Source organism: Perissodus microlepis, chromosome 1 (assembly GCF_051167445.1).
Source record: "Perissodus microlepis isolate ML-2025 ecotype Zambia chromosome 1, ASM5116744v1, whole genome shotgun sequence".
Lineage (NCBI taxonomy): Eukaryota > Metazoa > Chordata > Actinopteri > Cichliformes > Cichlidae > Perissodus > Perissodus microlepis.
In genome coordinates this window covers 20,549,302-20,570,472 of record NC_140461.1, presented here as the reverse complement: position 1 = coordinate 20,570,472, position 21,171 = coordinate 20,549,302, and the positions used below count along the sequence as shown (strand labels likewise).

The 21,171-nt window shown below is 38.7% G+C and overlaps 1 protein-coding gene and 1 non-coding gene across 2 annotated transcripts; both read right to left on the bottom strand.

Annotated features, from left to right (window-relative positions):
* Positions 1–979: 979 nt before the first annotated feature.
* stk33 (serine/threonine kinase 33) lies at positions 980–15,704 on the bottom strand. The gene is made up of 15 exons (XM_084934702.1): positions 15,540–15,704; positions 11,774–11,906; positions 10,720–10,836; positions 10,107–10,220; positions 9,876–9,980; positions 9,560–9,698; positions 7,398–7,480; positions 6,709–6,796; positions 4,879–4,954; positions 4,685–4,797; positions 4,467–4,552; positions 4,323–4,395; positions 3,824–3,969; positions 3,094–3,189; positions 980–2,739 (listed from the first exon to the last, which is right to left on the bottom strand). The coding sequence occupies exons 2-15, from the start codon at positions 11,780–11,782 to the stop codon at positions 2,662–2,664; spliced, it is 1,323 nt and encodes a 440-aa protein (XP_084790828.1). The 5' UTR covers positions 11,783–11,906; positions 15,540–15,704; the 3' UTR covers positions 980–2,661.
* Positions 15,705–20,188: 4,484 nt separating this feature from the next.
* On the bottom strand, positions 20,189–20,259 carry trnag-ccc (transfer RNA glycine (anticodon CCC)). Its single transcript has one exon. It is a non-coding gene; the product is annotated as a tRNA-Gly (tRNA).
* Between the last annotated feature and the right edge of the window lie 912 nt (positions 20,260–21,171).

Below are 21,171 nucleotides of genomic sequence, written 5' to 3'. Positions count from 1 at the left end.
TTTCCATGACATTGTAGCTGTGTTCCCTCATTACCACAATGTCATAGCAGCATTGTGAGGATGTTGGGTTGGGGTGAGGATGGAAGGGTGTGTGTGTGTGTGTGTGTGTGTGTGTGTGTGTGTGTGTGTGTGTGTGTGTGTGTGTGTGTGTGTGTGTGTGTGTGTGTGTTGGGGAGTGGGGGGGGTCAGCAGCAGGTATCGGGCTTCTGCAGATGAGCTGATTAATTAAAGGGAGCTCTATTAAGGTTATTGAAATGAACCCTCACCTCCTCTCCTGGAGCAACTCCCTCTACACTCCTCAATGGAGAAAGGTGGATGAAGAAGGGGGTGGGGAGGGGTGTTTGAAGAATCCTTGCCTCTTTTGACATTAGCCAGCGTGCACACGTCACACAACTACTCGCCACAAGTGCCTCTTATGCACCCCACCTTTGCAGGAGTGACACTGTTTCTACCCCAAAAAATGGGGCTTCAGAGTTTTAATCCCTCCAGCCCATCAACCCACCCACTTTTACTTCCATCTGTCGGGAGCACTGCTGGAGGGAAAAGGGGTGGGGGAGGATTGGAGGGAATGAGGGGGGGCATGGGGCGCATCCCTCGTTCCATCCCGACGAATTTTCTAATTTCCTTTGCTTCCATGCTTTGTCCCAAATTCACGCCCCTAACCTATCCACCATACAGCCTCTCATTCTTTCCCCTCCTCTCCCACCTCTGTGCTCTGTTGTTTTGGCAAAAGGAGTGAAACTGGAGGCTGCTGTTTGCTTGAAACACCATGACAGTGTTTTAACAACATCTGACTTTAGCAACATAGTTATGACTCTTCCATGCGTCCTTCATGAGTTTCACTCTGTTAGAATTTGTCCCAACCGGAGACACATATAAGCACTCCTATATCTTGCTGTACGTCAAATATCCACACCCCACTGCTGTCCTCTTTTTCTCAACTTATCGCCACAATCATAAGGCAGAACCCAAAAGGAAGTATGTCTCAACATTTTATTTATTTTTCCTCTATGGACCACGCAGATATAAGCATACAACATATTAATTAGTGCCACATCACATGGGTGTCACAGTTTTAATGGGCAGTGGCTCAAGCAATCAATTCTAATTACAGAGCTTCATGCACAAAACTAGGTAGCTTCAGGGACGACACCCTGTGTCAGATTAACTTCAGGGAATTATTTCAGAATCAATTCAACAACTCACTACCAGCTACCATCTGCTGTTCAAAGCAGTGAGTAAACCAAAATCATGTTTTCAGGAATGACGCAGTCCTTTTGGCAAGCAGCTTTAATCAAAAATAATTCACATCTCATTTGCATATCTACTCACTATGTTAGGGAACATCACCTGAGATTACTGTAGAATGTCTGCCTGGATAAAATTTGACTTAAAAAAAAAAAGAGTCCACTCATTCAAGAAAAAGTGCAAACTACATTTACACATACACACTAAAACACAGAGCCTGTGCATGAAAACGGGGCCCCATTGTTGGCACTCATTCACTTCAAGATGCAAATGGGTGGATTTGAAATTCACCCTCTGTGTGTTATGCTTGGATACTTTAATGTTGTATCTATGCTGGGGATTATTCTCTCTGCAGCGGAAAAACCTGTGCTTGAATGGCAGTGCCCTCAAAGTAGCTCCTACTGCTTTCAATGGCCTCCAAACGAGATTAGACCCGTGGCTGCCCCCAGTCCCAATCCTCTGCATTCAGATGGAGCGTAACCAGCCTGTGTGACAGTTTTTCTGTTTTGACACTGAGAGGGTGCAGTCACTGCATATCGGACGTTTTGGAATTGAGAGGTCAGAACAGAAAGAAAGAAAATCCCTATTGCTCACTCTTTTTTTTTGTTTGTTGTTTTTTAAATAATATCCAGTAATCTGCACGAGTATTTTCTCTCCTATTTAGCAGCTATTTATAAAGAAAATAACCTAAAAGAAAAGTGACAAATTAAAAAAAAAAAAGACAAATATATATACCTAAACAGTTTACAGCAGCTAAAATGAAGACTTAGGGAAGAGAGAGATGTCAAGATAAAACATCAAAATCTTAACTAACCTTGTTGTTGCTGTAAGCTAAAAGTATCAGTGTTACACATCAGGCTCATTCAGGCTCCACATTTGGCAGCAACTATAGAAATGCATGAGTCTTTATGTTAGCTGTTTGACGTTCTAAAACAATTGGCTATTTAATACAAATAATTTCTCCAGGAGTTTCTCCCCATGTGGGAGATTATCTCAGACGGAGTCTCTTTCTTTTGGCACACGGCAGTCCTGAAGCTGAAACTGAAGCTGAATCAGCTGCAGTGGTTTTCGGCCTCTTTGTACTATTTTCACAGTTATGTGACACTGTGTTTGCTGCTTAGTGTCCGGCCATCACAAAAAGGCTGCACCATTCCTAGTATTTACATTCACATTACTGTTAAATAAGAGATCTCAATTAAATAACAGAATGAAAAACAAAACAATAAATGTATGTCCAACACAGCCACAAAAGGTCAGGTTTGTTTTTGTTTTTCTCTCTCTCTTCATGTTTTATAATGGGATATGGCTCATTTTTTAGTTTTATTCTAAATGGTTTTCAGTCTTGGAGCTAGCTGGTGGTTTGCAGGGACCAGCTGTACTTTACTGGGGGTAGAAAGTCTCTGGTCGTCTGCCTTACTTGGGTTTGGGGGATTGTTTCTGTCCTGAACTGAGGTCCTTCTTGTCTGTAGGCCTACGCTGCTTTGCACTCGGCTGTGTGGAGAGTTTAACAAGAGCATGAGACTGCAGGCATAAGACTCATATTAATCTTACATAACAGAATTAACTATGACATCCATATAAAAAAAACAGCTGCATGGCTACACCTTTATTAACATCTTCTAACATCTTTAAGAGGTGAATCTGGCACCATCTAGTGGTAGTTAAACATGAAAGCCAATATACAGAAATTCAGCTATAAAGAAAACATTTTTTAAAATCCAAACGGTAAATCAGTAGACATTTGTAAACTGACATTTTAGATTAGACATGTATGCTACTGAAAATATACACTAAAGAAAACTTTAAATTAACCAAAAAACATAGGATGTAGGAGGTTCAACAGACCTGTGTGGTTGCTGGCTGTGCTGGGGTGTCAGAGCTGTTTATTTGTTTGTCCTGCTGATGACTGCCACTGCTTTCTTTAGTCTTTATTCCACCGTCCTATGATAACCACAGGGAAAGCACAAAACATGGACTTCATGACCACACATAATGGCCTATAAAGTTTAAAGGAAAATTCAGGTTTGTCTTGTTTCATTTTAAACCTTTGACACACACACACACAAACACACACACACTGAGACTCAATTTAAGTGAATTATTAGCAGTATTAATTGCTAACAGGAATAAAAAGAAATCAAGACACTGATGACATTACAGTAACTTTTAAAACTGTGTATCAGTGCTTCTAAAATGTTTTTATATTTAAAAGAAAACATGGAGCTTTTAAGGAACCAGGGACATTTTTTTGGGTGGGAAATCAGAGTAAAACAAGCATGTGACAAACACATCACACCAGCCATTATGATATAATACAGATGAAATCTAACAACTCTGTAACTCTGTTGTGCTGATCATAAACCTACAGTGATGACTCAAGATAAAACCCAATAATTGCCAAAAGGGGAAAGTGGGGTGTTTAATAGTGAGTGATACAAAACCTACATTAATCACATATAGTACTTAAGTAGATAATAAGAGACCTTAAGAAACACACATTTGGGGTCCTAAAACACACACATAGGCAAGTACTGTGAAAATGTTGAGAGAGCTGTGCTAAAGAGAAACACATTACCAGTTTGGTGGATGTGGAAGATATGTCAGAGCTGCTGTGTCTCATGCAGTTGCTGTTAGTTTCTGCTGAAAATGCCGGGTGGACTGGGACTGAGTCCAGGTTTGCCTCAGAAGTGATGAAGGGTGAAACTTCTGAAGTCTTATTTCCTGTTTTGGAATTTTTTTTAGCAACATCTACATTAGGTAGATTCACATGCCTTTGGTTTATCACTGTCTCTGATCATCTGTTTCTTTCTAAATGAAAACAAATGCCTCACATTTAAATATTACATTACTAAGTCAATATCACTGCCTTGGCCTTATCTGGCAACTTTTCCAGATCCATTTGTACTGTGACCTGCGTGTCTGCTCAGTTACATATCAGGAGAACTCAAATATAGTAATCAGCATATTAAACTACAGCTTATCAAATCATAGCAACAGTACTGATAAAGTGATCAAATCAAAATCAAAATGATCAAGTGATGACTTGGGAGATTTAATTTAATCTTCATTATTACTTTCTTCCTGCTCCAGGTACTGACGCATCATCTCCAGCACATTGGGTGGTACAACAGGCATAGTAGAGTCACCCTGTTTGACAAAGTGCACTATAAGACTTCATGCGACTTATCTGAAGTTCATGAATGCTGAAAGTGCCTTACTGTAATCCAGGGGTTCTCTAGTAGCTGATTAGCAGACATTCGGTATGCGGGGTCCACCTTCAGTAGGCAAGTCAAAAGATTTTTAGCTGTTGAGACAGACTCAAGACGATCAGTGAGTGTTCGTAATACCAACCTGCCCAGTAAAACTGCACATATGAAGCATTTGCACTGCTACTTTACATTACCATAAGAATGTGATTAAGATCATGAAGTGTTACCTGCATCACTGACTGAGGCCCAGATGGGTTGAGAAAATTTGACTCCAGTGTTCATTATCTTCTTAAGTAGGTTTTTCCTTGTTTTGGAGACAAATGGAGGTTCTCCACACAGTCTACAGGGACACATACCTCAGACATGTGCACTCATGAATTGCGTGTACATGTATAAAAATAGTATGTGTGCGCCTACTTACAACATATACATAATGACTCCTATGCTCCACACGTCGCACCACTGGGTATAACCTCGACCGCTCATCATTTCAGGGGCTGGAAACAACACAAATGCACAAATGTATGACTTGGTCTGCATGAGCTACAGAAATTTGTGGTGGAAAAACACTTTGTTAAATGATGTTTTTTAGCACCAGCAGCGCTGCTGAGCCCCATTTCAATAAGTTAACACTATAATAATGTGTGTGTTATGTTTTGTCACCATATTTGCAAGGACACATACACATGCAAGCTGAGTGACACACAAGGTGAAAGTGCAAAACCACAGTTAGAGGTAGTAATGAGCCATAAAAGTTAGAGATGAATAAATAAATGTGGAAGAGGCTCCTCTTTTGAATATATTATTATATATTTTTAATATATAATGATTTATATCTTTTGTAATGTATTTTAAATTATATGCTGGATCTACAAAACATCCTTTGTGCAACCATGAAACACTCCAGAGACATATTTATATGCTGAGAAAGTAACAAAATAACAGAAGGAATTTGCAGGCATATAGCCCAGCACATAATTGAACAATTATACCAAACAGGTGCTAATGAATCAAATCATTAACGTGGCTAAACCAAAACCATTAACTGTAACAGAAACAGCTGTGTAGGAAGGATTAAAGTGGCTGATACCCTGACATAATAAAAAGGTAAGGATTCTGAAACAGTGACAGTTCGAGCTAAAAATCTTTAACCGTGAAACAAAATGAGCACAGCAGGAAGACAGAAGGTGGTCAGCCTGCAATGCTTGGTCTCTCACAGGCCAACATTTTGTGGCAAACAGGTTTTTCTGGACGTGTAGTCCAAGATCATCTGTAGAACCACACAGAAACGGTTACGGTTCAAAACAAAGAGGCAAGCCAAGGAAATAGAGTGCAGCAAACAATTGATGCATTAAGTTAACATTGCAATCTGAGGATTTTCCAGCATTGCCGTCATGGAAGACTTCCAGCCAAATAGCCAATCCTCTGATGTAAAGACAAAGCCAAGTTAACTCACGTATGCAGAAAAACACGAGATGTGGAGTGCAGAAATGGAAGAGCAGGTGCTTTGGGACAAGTCATAACCTGAAATATTTGGCTCCAAGAGGAGGCGGTTTAGTCGTCTGAGTGTTAACAAGGACCTGAGAAGTCCTGGCATTAAACATCATCAAGAATAAATTTAATTTGTCCCAGACTGAGTACCTCAAACGTACAACCAAAGTTCTAAAGATAAAAATTCTCCTAATATCTTTGATAATAAAAGGAATGAAGGGGCACAATCCCAGAAAACGCTGATCTTAGTATCACAGAGTAAGTCAAGGATTACCAAAGAGAAAGTGGCAGCTGAGGAAGCATAAATTCACTGAAAGACTGGCAATAACTTTATTCCAACTTTTACAAACAGTTAAAGTGAAAATCTGCCTGTAGAAGAATCGGTACTTTTTAAAGGCATAGGGACACCACAGTTTGTATCCCGTTAAGTTAAAAGATAAATATTACTTTTGAAAGCATGACCACTTTACTGGTTTTTTCACAAGGACTTATAGCTTTTACACTGCACTGTAGATATAAGTATATAATAGCATATTTAGTCATAACATTTAACAATATACTTTTTATATAAAAACAAAAACAGCATTTTACAGTCCATTTATGAATTTTGCAGTCTGTATTTAAACTTAAAAATGTCATAAAAATACTTTGACGCCCTCAGTGGTAGAATCAAAAACAGGAGTGATTTCTGCTACTCTGTTCATCCGCACTGTCATCGTGTTGGTCAACTAGCATGCTACAGGAGATCCAAATATCTTACCCATATAGATAAGGGTCCCACAGGCGTGTGTCATTATGTTTTCGATCCCGACACCACCTGTCTTCACCGATAATCCAAAGTCTGCCACCTAGGTGGAGAACAGCACTTAGGAAAAAGGTGTCACAAATAAACATGATTCAGTCATGCTGACAAAATCCATATTAGATTCTTTGTTAAAGGTGCTTCAGTAAGGAGCTAGGCAAGTAACATCAATACAAGCCGACACTATACAGAATTTTTCTAGAGGAAAAAAAAATCGCAATACTTGCAAAGTTTTAAAAAAAGAAACTACTCTGAAAAACAATTTATGCTCTGCTATGACAAAACTTTCTAACAACATGTACTATAAGTGTGTTAGTGTATGTGCAGCCAAAGACAAAGACAATCCTGGCCTTGTTTTAACTCATACACCAGGTATCTGCTTTGTCTGGCTCGCCATCAATACAAGCAACATGCTGTGCTCAGCATGTCATCTGTTTAAAGACGCAGTTTAGACTCCATTTGTAAAGGTGGACTATAAAGGAAGACCAGAGGGAGACTATCATAATGAGATAGTATTTAAAGCCTTTACTAACTATAGAGGAGACAGTGGGCGAGGAGAAGGCGCCTATTCGAGGCTTTTTCTCAGTGTGGCAGAGAATGGATAAGATGCATTGATGGAAAGCTCTCAGTTTGGTTCAACATTTTACCTTGACATCGATTTTGTCACCATCCTTATCAGGAGAATTTTTCACAAGAATGTTCTCAAGTTTCAAGTCCCTGTGTACAATATCTGTAGGATGTGAAGAAACAGGAAATTTTACACGGACATAAAAGCTTCAAATATTTTTATATATATTTACAGGATTATATTTACAGGATTAGGTGCTGCAATAAATATCTCAATCATTTTTTTTAAATTAGAAGTAGACCAGTGGTTGCTTAATGATGAGACCAGTGATAACTATTTAACTTTTCATGAGTCATAGATAAAACATCAATCCCAACATAATTATTGTAATATCACCTGTGCAAAAGGCAGAAACAAAAATGTGGCTGCATTTTGGAGGTTACCTGCTTTTTCTAAGTAGTTAATGCTAGTAAAGCAGGGGGCAAATGTCCCCAAAGGGGGTTATAAATACTAACTTAACTAAGCAGATTCATGGGCTGGGCCAGTGGAACATGACAAAACCTTTATGTTAATATTTTGACTTCTTGTGTTGAATTATAAGCCAAGAATTGAAGAAGCGAACAAGAGAAAAATACATATGTAGCCTTTCATCAAGGTATAATTTTATGGTCAGTCACTAGAACAAATTACATGTTCCATACATGCTAACACAGTTATGTTTTTCCTGCTTACAGCAGACCAGGCTGAAGGGCCTTGTTAACTTAGCACAGAGAGGGAAGGCAGGAGGAAAAATACAATTTGCCCTGGGCAGTCCTATTCAGTGCACTATTTGAAGCAACCAATTATACAATGCAACAGTGCTGATGGTGTGTGAAAGGTAAGTTAGAACAAATGATGCGCCCAAAACAAACACCTGAAAATGTTTTTTTTCTTTTGTCTATTTAACATTTTTTTGGTATGGTAATTATTTTTCTTTAAAGTGCTTTCTGTCACCTGAACTCTCAATTTCTTTTTTCAGTTACGTAACAATTATACACACACTAAAACAGAAGTACCAGTTGTTAAATACACTACTTAGTTCTGCTTTTTTTCTAGTTACTTAATGAAATACTAGTGCAAAGAAATTAATTTCGAACTATAAACTACACAATATAAGGTTTGGTGCATTTAATTCCATTAAGGAATAAGAACAATAAGGAACAATACAGTTCACAGATCCACACAGCAAGCAACTACCAGTGATGCGGGAACCAGAGACCACTGCTGAGGTGAAGTGGGCAGCTTATTTGTTAAAATTTTCTCAGCTTCAAAGCGAGCAATTAAGGAGACTACCAATAAGAGAGAAGCATACCACTGACTGACATATGAGGGGTAATTCATTGGAGGCAGGCAGTGGGCAATTACTTTTTCCAAGGGGCAACATGAGAAACTGGGACTGTTTTGGACAGTCGCACCAATAAGATGAACTAAACTCTGCTCAATATTAACTTTATATCTTCAGAAGCTTATTGGCGTGGCCCACCCCAACAGTCCCAGTTTCTCATGTGGCCCATGGGGAGCAATAACTGCCCACCCCTGCACTAGAGTGTTTCCTAGACAATCAGAGCCTGGTATGTCCGCTAGCGACAAGCGAATCACTTCCTGTGTGGACGCCCCTTAATGTGCCGATGGTACTGACAAAGGTCAGAAAAAATGTGATCTACAAATTTAAGCCAAGTTATGCAACTTGTCATTTGACAAAGAAAGGTTTCTGGAGAGCTCATTCAAGCACTTTCTCATTACTATCATTAATAAAAATGAAGCTGAAAAACACCACCACAAAAGGACTTTCTATGTGAAAAACTCCTGTTAATTAGTATTGTTCCCTAGTTTGTTCTACATTAGTTATTAGCCACATGAAATGATGCCTCATTACCAAGAACTGTCCTAAATTACCTCTAACCTCAGATTTTACCAAAGGGGAAACAGCATTTCCAAATAAATGGTTTAATTAAAATGTTTATTTCCTGGCAGCTGGGCATTACTGCCATTTTATCAAAATAAGACACCTTGCTACAGTGACTGAAAGCCCTAATGGCAAGGAATATCACATCATTGAGGGCAAAAACAATTTGAATACAATAATGGCATTATAGCACCAGTATAAATTAACTGAAGCACAATTCATTCAAAACACAGGCTGAACTACATTTTCGACAGTATAATTAGCATAGATTAGATCAATCTAGAAAATGACGTTACCTCTTTTATGAAGGTGCACAACAGCATCAGCTAAACTACAGATTATATCCCTCGTCTCGTCCTCTGTGAAGAACTTTTTCCGCTGCAACAGCTCCCTCAAATCACCCCCTTTGCACAGCTCAGTAACCAAATAAATCATCTAGAAACGAGAAGATAAATGCATCTTACTATACAGTCAATTTGTGTGTTCATCAGTAATATTTATGCAGAGCGGCATGCAGTAATAGACACAGTGATATGTTACATGCATTACATTCACCCACTCACTTAATTATGCTAATTTTGAGTTTGTGATTTAAAGGATAGCAACGCTTACCGTGGTTGAGCGGTAGACTGCCTCAAGATGTATTATGTGCGCATGATTCATTTGTTTGAGAAGGTTTATTTCGTTATCCACCATTTCTACTTTCGAACTTCCTGCCTAATGCAACAGAAAGTCAAATCACAGCTGGATTTGTTACCCTCCAAAAATAAACTTCCCTTATTAGTGCAACTTTTTAAACACATTAAAAAACAGGCTTCCTCGAGGGATGCCAAACACACTCACCGGTGGTCTGCAAAACGTCTTAATGGCCCATTTTGTCTGTGTCTCTATGTGGGTGGCTTCATAAACAACTCCAAAGGCACCTTGACCCAATTTATTTTCAAATTTATAAATTTCCTATGGGCACAAAAATACGAGAAAACATTAATACATTTGTAATATCCATCTGTTCACCGTCAGTCATATACAGCAGAGGATTTCCCCCGAGCAGGTGTTGAAGACCTCAGGATCATTTCACTGTTGTTTTTCAAAAACATTATGTCCTAACTTAAGACCTGAATTGCAAAGTTGCGAAGCCCTCTGAAGGAAAAAAAACACACCAGTCTCTGGAGCCGCAGAATATAGTATTTTTAATCAAGTTACAAATGATTAAGTTGCTGCTGCAGTTCGCTCAATCTCAGGTCTAATTAAGTTGATTGTTATCTGTGTGCACGCAAGGCTGAGCACTGGCTGCTTTGGATTTCGAAAAGTGAGCAGTGAAATTAACCAATGAAGGAGGCTATACAGCAGCAAAGTGGAGTTTGGTTTTCTAATGCTGCACATAGTGTGTAAAACAGACGTCATCAAAGACTAGGTTTTACTTTGTCAGTGGGATCGTGTTACAGGATCAACATACCCTGATGTCTCCATCATTTTTCAGCCGTATATCTAGCACATTCATCTCCGAGGTGCATCTACTGGTCCGCACAGACTTCAGGTTCATATCTAGTCCACTAACATCTGCTTTTGTCATCTACAGAAGGAAGGAGAAGGCAGTCATAATCTTTCTTGAATTGGCATGTGTATAAAAAAAAAATTCATTCTTAACTGACGAGTAGCTGTAATCCTTTGGCTAATCAATTTTTTTAAAATACTAAAATCTGTCAAATTTGTCAAATATTGGTATTACAGCAGGTTTTTCTAAAAAAATAAAAAAAGCAAAGTGATTTTTATATTGTTTTATCTTAAAATCCCAACATCATAACAAGATTATTTTTCATCTTCTAGTCAGTCAAGAAAAGTAATAGCTTTCCTTCATGATCCAGTTTGCCATCATTCCTAATCATTACAGCCCAATCAATCCTTGGCAACCATATTTCTAAACCCTAAGGCATTACATGTGTCGTGGTAAGAAGGCTTAAAAATAAGGAAATGCTGAGAGACACATAAATATTCTCCAATGCAAGAAATTATCACTGCTAGTTTCAAGCAAGTGTCAACGATTACGTTGATTTTTTAAGCTTCATCTACTAATGCTGTAGACATTTTTAAAAGTTTCCTAATGACTTTAATTCCAAAAGTCTGGTGTTCAAATAGTGTACAGAATTACTAAAACTTTACTTCTCCCAGTCTAAGTTGTCGCCTTTTTTTCTGGTTTATGGTTTATGACCAAACTCTTGTCTCTGTCTGAGCCCATATTCACTTTAAGCACAATTTACCCAGCTTGAAAAACAGTCTCTAAAGCCAAATTAAATGTAAAGCAATTATCAAGTGATGACTGGGAGCGATGAAGTGGATCCACCACACGCACAGCAATTAATTATTAACAAGGAAGTGGTGTCTTTAACCTCTTCACTCTGATGCATTATTTTAGCCCTGACAGGGCTCTCATAACAGGCCTGTCTCTCCCATTTTCTCCTGTCTATTTTCCAATCAAAATGATTGTGACAGCCTCTGGAAATTCCAGTCACCTCAATCATAGCTCATTTGTGGAGACAGCAGCATGTGATGAGTGTATCACTGAGGACTTGAGGAGACTGGAGGAGGGTCTCAGCTCCTCAGGTATCTCCCAGACAGAGGTGACTGGTCCTTGGCCCCAGATCTCTGATGCAAAGGAAATAGGATATCAAGTTCATGTTCAGGTTAGGGTGAGAGGTCTGACCTTAAAAGGGTCACAGACACAGGTCTTGAATTGCTTTAAGCCTTGTGTGCCTATCTAGAATATCTATACCTGTGATTCTAACAATTCAATTGAAATGCATGACTTACTTAAATCTGTTTGTTTTTTTAAACTTAAAGTCAAAAACAATTCTACTCTTCTTGTGCCCCACCACAAACCCAAACTAAGGGCCTTAAAGGAGCAAAGAAAAGAACCGAAGAGAATTAAAGTAAAGACAAGCACTGTACCGCCACCTCTCCCATCAAGATTTTTTTTAAATGTAAAACATAAATGCATCTGACAAAAGCTACAAATTGCCTCCATTGAGGAAATTCACTGAGAGGTTGTGCTCTTTAGTGAAACAGCCACTGACAACACTGAAGAATTGCTAATGGAGTGGCAAAGACATGGTCATTTAGTGGCTTGCAAAGCATGGCCACTTGTGTTTGTTGCATGACCAAATTGCTGGAAATACAATTGGGATTTGAACCACTCTGCAGTGGTGGGGAAGAAGTGTGCCCCTGTGCCACCTGTGTACCTAAAATGTTTTCCATTAAGGCTACGCCTTCCTTCCAGCTACCCCTACATCAGTACTTACAAAATGCGAAATTTTGAAACCTCCCTGAAGGCTAGACTCCTTATTTTCCTTTTCTTGACTTGATTAAGAAAGTGCTGGAGTACCACCAAAATCTATGTATGGATCTTCTTTCCAATCTCTATAGCACTGACCCAAGAAAATACACATAATTATTAACTAGAGCCAGTGAGGAAGGAATTGCAGTGATGGCACAAATAACAAGTCTGTTTTCAACCACAGACACACTGACGGGTGAGCAAACATCAGTACACCCTTTTATATTGAATTTGGTCTCATCTCCAGGTTCAGGAGGTAGTAATTAGAGCCCCAGGTCAAGCCCCTACTTGTCCCACCTCTCCATCATTCTGTCAGACAGCAATTTCAGCTTATTTACATAGCTAACTAAATATACAAATGTTTTCCAAATATAAGCATGCTATAACAAGCAAAGAAAAAAGACACATAAGGGTTCATTTAAAACCTTTTCCTACTTTTCTCTACTTAAAACAGCTCTTCTTTCATTTATTCATGATCATGTACATGTAGTTTTTCTAACCCATCAGTGTCAATCATATGAAGCAAGGACTCTGCTGAACATAAAAAGCAAGAATAGCCCCTTGCTGTGGGAAATGATATACATAATGATTTTTGTGATCTTATAGACTAAACAACAGATTTAGTTATCTATTAACTGTAGTCAGTCAATATTGGAAATAGTTGGTATAGATTAGCTGCAGCATACTAAAGGTTGATGAGATTGCATGTAAGTGAAAAATGTTGGTAAGCACACAGAAAAACACTTAGCCCTCTCTGTTTACCCAGACCAATAACATATTACACATTTCAATTATTGTTTGGGGCCTTTAGAAGTTCATGTTTCTCTAATTGCATAAACTGTAGGAATAAGTTAGACTCAAGCTCTGCAGGACTGCCTCTAGCTGTAACGAGCAGCTGCTTAAATATCGCCTGAAAATCAAACAAAAACAAAATCTTCCTAACTGCAATTAAAATGTACACTGCCATCCGTTTTGCTCGGGCCCCAATATTACATTTTACTCATGTGAAACTTAATCATTTATTGACAGCTTGGCTTTGATGACAAATGATAAACTTCACAGTCCTAATGAAGCGTGGAATTACATTACCTGATGAGGCAAGAAATTGCATGTTTAGAATGCGAATATCCCATCTACTAAGTTATGGAGTGAATCCTAATATTATGCAGAGATAATCAAAGCTTCTGGTCTAAATGCACTACACCAACAACATTAAGCCATTAAGGCACACACCAGACTAACTAAAGAGCAGTAAAATGACACTGTACCTGGCAGCTGATGGACAACAAGACTGACAAATAAAATGGAGGTGCAACTAAGTTGCTGCTCCCACACTGCAAACAAGAAATGCATGCAGCTTTCCTATAAACAAATCATTTTAAAGCCCCCCCCCCCCCCCCTCAAAAAAAAATCCTGCTGTGTTCAATGGTCATGTTTGATAAGTGTCTATTGGCAAGAAAACACGCTTTGCCAAAAGGAAGCAAAAGATCAAATTCTGCCATTTGCTCAGGGCTCTCCACATGTTGCTAGGAGATAAGGGCCAACAAATTCAAATTTTCTCATTGGTTTAATCCTGGTTAAAGCTAATCTCTGCCCTTGCTGGGTTCAGCCTTGGGAAGCTAGGGTGGCAGACGTGTAGGAAAATGTAGGCCAGTGCAGAAACAAGAACACCTCAAATTTACATCGATGAGAAGCCGGAGAAAAGTCACATTCATATTGGAATACACAAATGGCCCCACCTGTCAAATACTAATGTCATAACAGCTTCTACAGTATTCATCTGTTTCAAAAAAAAGAAGCAGTGGGCCTCTTTATGGCCAAATAAAGTTTTAGGACACTTAAAACTACTCCCTTTTACACAGACTGTTTCACATAAGTCAATATGACAACAATAGTACACAAGTGTTATTAATCACATCATTTAAAGCTTTTCTTATTAGTAGCATCTATGTTTCATGTCACCTGCTAAAAAAGTGCTAGCATTTAAATTGTTGTTTGACCGATTAGAATTCAGCAGGTCATTTACATGGATAATGCCGAGTAGAAACTGCAAAGTGACTTTATATATCCAGCTAAAAAAAAAGTCTTTTTTAAAGAGAGACCAAAGAGAGACCAAAAGGGCAGCAGAAATTGCAACAAATATAACATAAAAGTTCTATAAAGATATTTTAAGCAGCCCTTGATACTTACAAAACATGGCATTTCGTTATTTTATATGGAACCCATTCATAAATGCTGTTTACTACTACTAATTACCAATATAAGCAGACATTAGACATTTAAAAAAAACACACAGAAACGTCTGTAATCACTTTTTGGCACACAATACTATTTCATGTCAAAATGGCTGCAGTTAAAAGGGAATGCCGGGTGGTTTAAAATAAGAGGACAATGTTAAGAGCCAAGAAACATAGTCACTATAACCGCACGAAACACGCATTCAACATCGACTACCCTAAAGTATTGAATAACCGGGTCATTAAAATGAATGTTAAATTATTGTCCTGCTCGGTGTGTAACCTCTGTCATTATACTGCCAGTTAATCTAACACAGAGCCTCAATCCTAACACTTGACGCTTGTAACCAAATGTGCTAGTTAGATAATAACGATAGCTAGTTGAAATCTACAATAACAATAATTATAATAATAATAATAATTGTGATATCCCAGAAACGGCAGGGAGACATTCGGTATCTAGTAATGTAAAATAAAAATCAGCTACTCCTCGCATAAAAACAGCGCAGAAAGCTTTAAAAAAGTGACTTTTTTTTTAATAAGGTAACGTCTCCCACGGTTACACGTTGTCATGGCAACGAAACGTGAGGTTGCAAAAACGTTTCCTCTTGAGAAGACAGCGTTAAATAAAGGCGACCCCACTCATACACGTACGGCTGTACCGTGTGTACAGTGCTGCGGCTGTAAAATTCACCAAAAGTTTCTTACCTGTTGGAATGAGACATTTTTCATTCAGCAGGTTGGGATTCACGCGAAAACTTTTTTTTTTTTTTTGGCGAACGACTACGGGAAGCCAAGAGGGACAGAAAGGGAGTTAAAACTCCACTGAGTGAATAGCGACTGCTTCAGGGGCTTGTAGTAGTGTGGTTTTTTAAATCTGATGCTTAAAGAGAACCCTATTAATAATGAACCTGACAGAACAAAAGAACAATTCATACCCGGATATTTAAGCATAAGGAGACATGTTTTTTCTTTGCGGCATCTTGAATTTTTCTTGGTTCTTAGTCTCCATCTAGTGGACACATGGAGAGCTTGTCTGGTGAGTTTGAGTTTTAGATTCATTTTGGAATAATTATTCAGGGATGGGCAATTAATGTTTCCCAGGGGGCCGCATGAGAAACTGGAACTGTTATAGAGGGCCGCACCAATAGGCTTATAAAGAAATAAAATTGAGCAGAACTGAGTTTGGTGTATTGGTGTGGCCCCTTGGGAAAATGATCTCACATTATGTTTATCATTTTAGATAAGTAAGAAAACATTTATATTAATTTTTGTTTGGAGTAAGATCCTAAAAGACACAAGTGGTGAGTAAAGCAAACTTTAGACAGACTTCTTTTTCTTACACTCTGAAACTTGTTAACTCAGTCAGATGTTAACACGAGCACAACAAGCTGACACTAGTGCAGCCTTGCAACCACAATGTGGTTTCTACACTAATATATAGAGCCAGAGTTCCTGTCACATCAGAAAAAAAGAAAGATCTACTCCAAACTCAGAGCTATAGTCATGTTTTATTTTTTGACATTTCCTTTGGTGTCGGTTGATTTTCATTTGACTCTTTTAAATGTTATTTGAAGATTGTTTGTTTGTGTTAATTTCCTTTTACACTGAAATCTCAAATGGCTTCGTGAGACTCATAATTTGTAGTTGTGTTGGATCCAGGTTCACCCACTTTATCTTGCATTTAGAAATATAAGAATGTTGATGTAAGCTATTTTCTACCCACAGAAATCATGTATTTGAGAGGATATCGCTACAAGAAGTTAGAAAATAATAGTGTGTATACCCCTAACATCCAGCTGTAATACAAACCAAGATAGGGAATCATAGTTCTATCACATACTGTTCCTGTTTGGAAATAATAATTAAAAATGTAAATTTTACTAAAATTTAACAAACTAATTTAACAACTACATTTAAAATGTCATTTGAAATGTTTGAATAAAGCTGGTATTCTGAAATGCTTAGCAGATTAGTTCCACATATCTGGTGATGAGTGCAAAAGGCTTGAAGTATCCAATAAGCAGTTTTGTGTGGTAACATGTAATTAGTAACCACTGACTTCCTTCGTTAGGCAGACTTCTGCCTTTTATCTAAGGCATTATTGATCATTTTGGCCATGGACTTGGAGCCACTGTATTCTCTACAGTCTACACAGTGCTTAAGGACCATTACATGATAAATGAGCTTTGTAAAAAGCTTGGATATCTTCAACTAATTCTCTGCTCCAAACACCTCCTGGAAGTGGCAGCACTCTTTCTGAGCCTGTGCATATCTGCTGAGCGGTCCTGCTCGCTGCTCACTAAGAAGACTGGAACGCCCATTAATGTGCCACAGAAGAATAAAGCAGTTACACAGTAACCAGTGACCCAAGCACTTAAGGTGACTGAGTAAGTCCACATTCACAGTTTTGTTTTATTTTTTTACTGCCTCTATGATGTTTAAAATGTGTAATATACTGAACTGTTGCAAACTTACAAAATAATTCAGTAAAATAAAATCCCCAGTATGTTTACTTTATCCATTTACAATTTACATAAACATGCAAGGAAGCACACAGAGGTTATTTGATTTACCCAGTTAATGGAATGCTTTAAGATCCAGTATGAGTCAGAAGTGTCTTCATCCCTGTGCTCCTGCTCAGATATACTCTTTCTGGCCACAAATATAACTGAACTTTGGGCAGGGAATCTCCAAATCAGTGTGTTGGAATGCAGACCACAGCTGACATGATACCACATGGATCCTCCCACATGGATCCTCACACTGATGGGCTGATTTAAGAAATGGGGCTCATTAGTTCATGAAAGTAAGTCATCCAGTTCAGCTTCAGTAACAGCTAACACCATCAACTACATGTACGGTCACTGACCCAGTGCTGCTTTCCCCTTGGGCCTCAATGATCTGCCACAGGGCACTCTTGGCATACAGGAAGGACATTTGGTCACTTCACAGGCTCCCTCGGGATACACCTGCAGCTTCCTCTTTGACACATCAAAAGAAGGCGTGGAGATCAAATGCAGTATATCATCTACCAACTGATCAGACTACAAAAACGATGAATTTTTAGAAGCATGGATTTCTTTATTGTCCACAAACTGCAAAAATTGTGAAAATTGCTGAGAAACTCGGTAAATCATTTGGCAAAGTGACTGGATGAAAACTGTCTCGCGGTGACCATTGTTTTATAGTATAATCTACAACAAAAACAAGTCGAAAATATGAGTGTTTGTTTTAAAAGTAATCAAATCTTAGCCAATAGCATAAATATAAGTGGAGGGTGAAGCAAAGTAAATGAAAAAGCTCTCTGAGAGGCAGTGAACACAGCATGATGCCAGCTTAGTCAAATTATGGAACAAAGATTACTATATTTACTGTGCATGGTTTCTCAGAGAGGGCAAACAAGCTAATTAATTTAGGCCAGAAGAGAAGAAGATTGAAATTTTATACCCTTCTGCAAACCATCATTCTATTACAGCCTGTAAGATAAACACTGAGTGGTGGTAAAATGTGCACATCGCTGATTCCAAACCCATATGAAACAGACTGTAAAGGAGGTTTTCTTGAGTCACATTAAACTGATATAGTGTATTTAGTTTAGGGCCAACAGAAACAATATGGAAAACCCATGAGAGTCATATATTATACATCTTTGTATGCTATAACAATATTACTGGTTTAATGAGTATATTTACATAACGACAATGGAAGCATACTCTCCAATAAAATGTTGGAGAATCACCGCAGAACAGCTGGGGAGAATACGATGGTAAGAGAAAGGGAGTCAGTATTTCCCTGCTTCACAAGGCCTGTGACTCTAAATGTGGCACAGTTGTTGGAAAATTGTTGCCTGTTCTAGTGAGTCAAACTTCTGCTGTGACGGTTGAGTCAGAAGCAACATGAAAGCATGCATCTGTCCTGTCTTAAAAAGTGTGAGGACACACTTTGGCCATCTTAGAACTAGTTTTAAACAGCACATCATACATGGGTATTGTTGCTGACCATGTATAGTGTATACATCTATTAAAGTCTGCTTCCAGCTGGATAACACACCTTCTCACATAGCTTAACTCAAATCAAGCTGGTTTCTCGAATATAACAGTGGGTACACCGTGCTCAAGTGGCCTCAGTTGCCATACTTCAGTCCAATAGAGTACCTTTGGGATGTGGTGCATCGAGAGATTCGCATCATGGACGTGCAGCCGACAAATGAGCAGCAACTGCATGATGCTGTCATGTCAGCCTGGACCAACATCTCTGAGGAATGTTTGAGCATTTTTAACAGTATGATATCTCATTATAAAACAAAAAGAAGAAGAAGAAGAAGAAGAAGAAGAAGTAGAAGAAATAGCTCAATGCTTACTGACTGTTTCCTATTCTTTTTCTAGAATAGAATGACGGCAGCTGTTTTTGTGGTCAAAAACATGAATGTCATTTCTTGTTAGCTGAAGGTGAGACTCTTTCTGTTAATTCCAGAGAGGGCTAAATAATTCTCACATCACTGTGCTCTAAAACCCCTCTCCCAGTATTTATATTTCATTACATACATTTAATCTGTGATGGGAAGCATATCAGATAGATTAGATAAACGCACAAACATGTAGTAATTTTCCAGAAAAGAAAGGTTGAGATCGGCGTTTGCTCATCTGCTTTTCCAGCCCCGTTGTTCCTCAGCGGAGCCAACTTGATGATGTTACAAGAGCTAAGTGAGCTGTTAAAACTGTCCCTCATCCTCTCTCCAGTGTACACAGCCTATCACTGTGCCAGCTGCTCAGACATGCTGTGAGTTGTCTCGCAAACACCGGTGTCCCCTGTGAAAACTCAGTGAAAATCTCTACCACTCTTCAGTTAGTGCTAAAATTTAAGGATTTGGCAGAAAAGTCAAGCAACACAATACTGACAAGCAGCCTAAAACAAAGGCAGGACATTTATACCTCTAAGATTATTATGCACAACAGATGATTTGATAAATGTGCTTGTGTCACACAATAAAACCACATCTAATTATGCTTCATCCCATTCAGAAACATCTATCATCACCTTTCGTGAAGCGCCTTTTTACCCCTTACCCCACTTTGTGAACACATTACCTCAACGAAAACGTAGGATTTTCACATTAATACCATAAGTGCTACTAAAAAGTTCACACCAGTTCAAATCTCAGTGACCTCGACCTTAAGTTTTCCAAAACTCTTGTCAACGTACATACACACACAGACACATCAGGGGAAGCTTAGAGTTCGATATCTTACCCAAGGATACTTCAGCATGAGGAGAAGGAGTCGAGAACTGATCGACCTTATTTTCCAATTGGTACGCAACTCACTCTGCCAAGTGAGCTACCGCCACCCTTAAAATGCATCGCCCGGGAATCGAACCCAGCTCGCAAGAATGGGAATCTTGCATGATACCACTACACCAGCGATGCTCGAGGTGCACCAACCTTAAAGACTCCTTAAGGTGGATGTGAGGTCTGTGCAATTGTCAGCTCTGAATTTCAGAGTTCTCATAAACAGAATCTATGGCTAACACACACACAGCCACGTTACCAAGACTATAAAATGCCAGCAGATGTTTCCAGGTGTAACGTGCCAGTTAACCTCAGCAAGGCACACAATTTAGATCCCCTCTCTGCCCCCTGCAGCACTAAAAGACTCCAAACTTCCCTGCGTCACTTTCCAGCTCGCGTTTTTCTCTCACTGCATTTCTGTCTGCCCTTTTCATTGTTCACCAAAGGTCACAGAAGTGTCTCATTATTATCATGTGATGTTTTACGTGAAGACTGAAGACTGAAAGGTCACAAGCCTTGTTCACAAATAAAACATAGCAATAGGCCTCCTGACCAAAATAGTGTACATATAACAATTATTGCTGTGTGTGTGTGTGTTGGTTAAAAATAAAAAAACAGACTGATCTCGAGAGGAGGATAAGCAGTGTAATGTAAAAACAGAATTTTCTTCTTTGTTCTTAAAGCACAGACTTTTTGCAGCAAACTACAAAAGTCACAGAAGTCAAACTGCAACTTGCACCAAGAGGGGGGTTGTTATTTTATTTTTACAACGCTAACACTTTAATGCATCACCAGGGGGCTTCTGTTAAATGTCCTTCTCTCTCCAGGAAACCCTTAAAATCCCTACGATGAATCTCGCCTTCCATTGTCTGATTAAAACTAAAACAAATATCCAGATGCAGAAAATCCTATGTTAAGTGAATTCTATGACACTTAGAACTCTTGAACTTCTACTTTTAAATATGAGGATTGTTTTGTTTTGTTTTTAACTTTTAAAAAAAATTTTTTTTACATGCAATTAAAACATCGCAACTTTTTTTTCTCCACAGT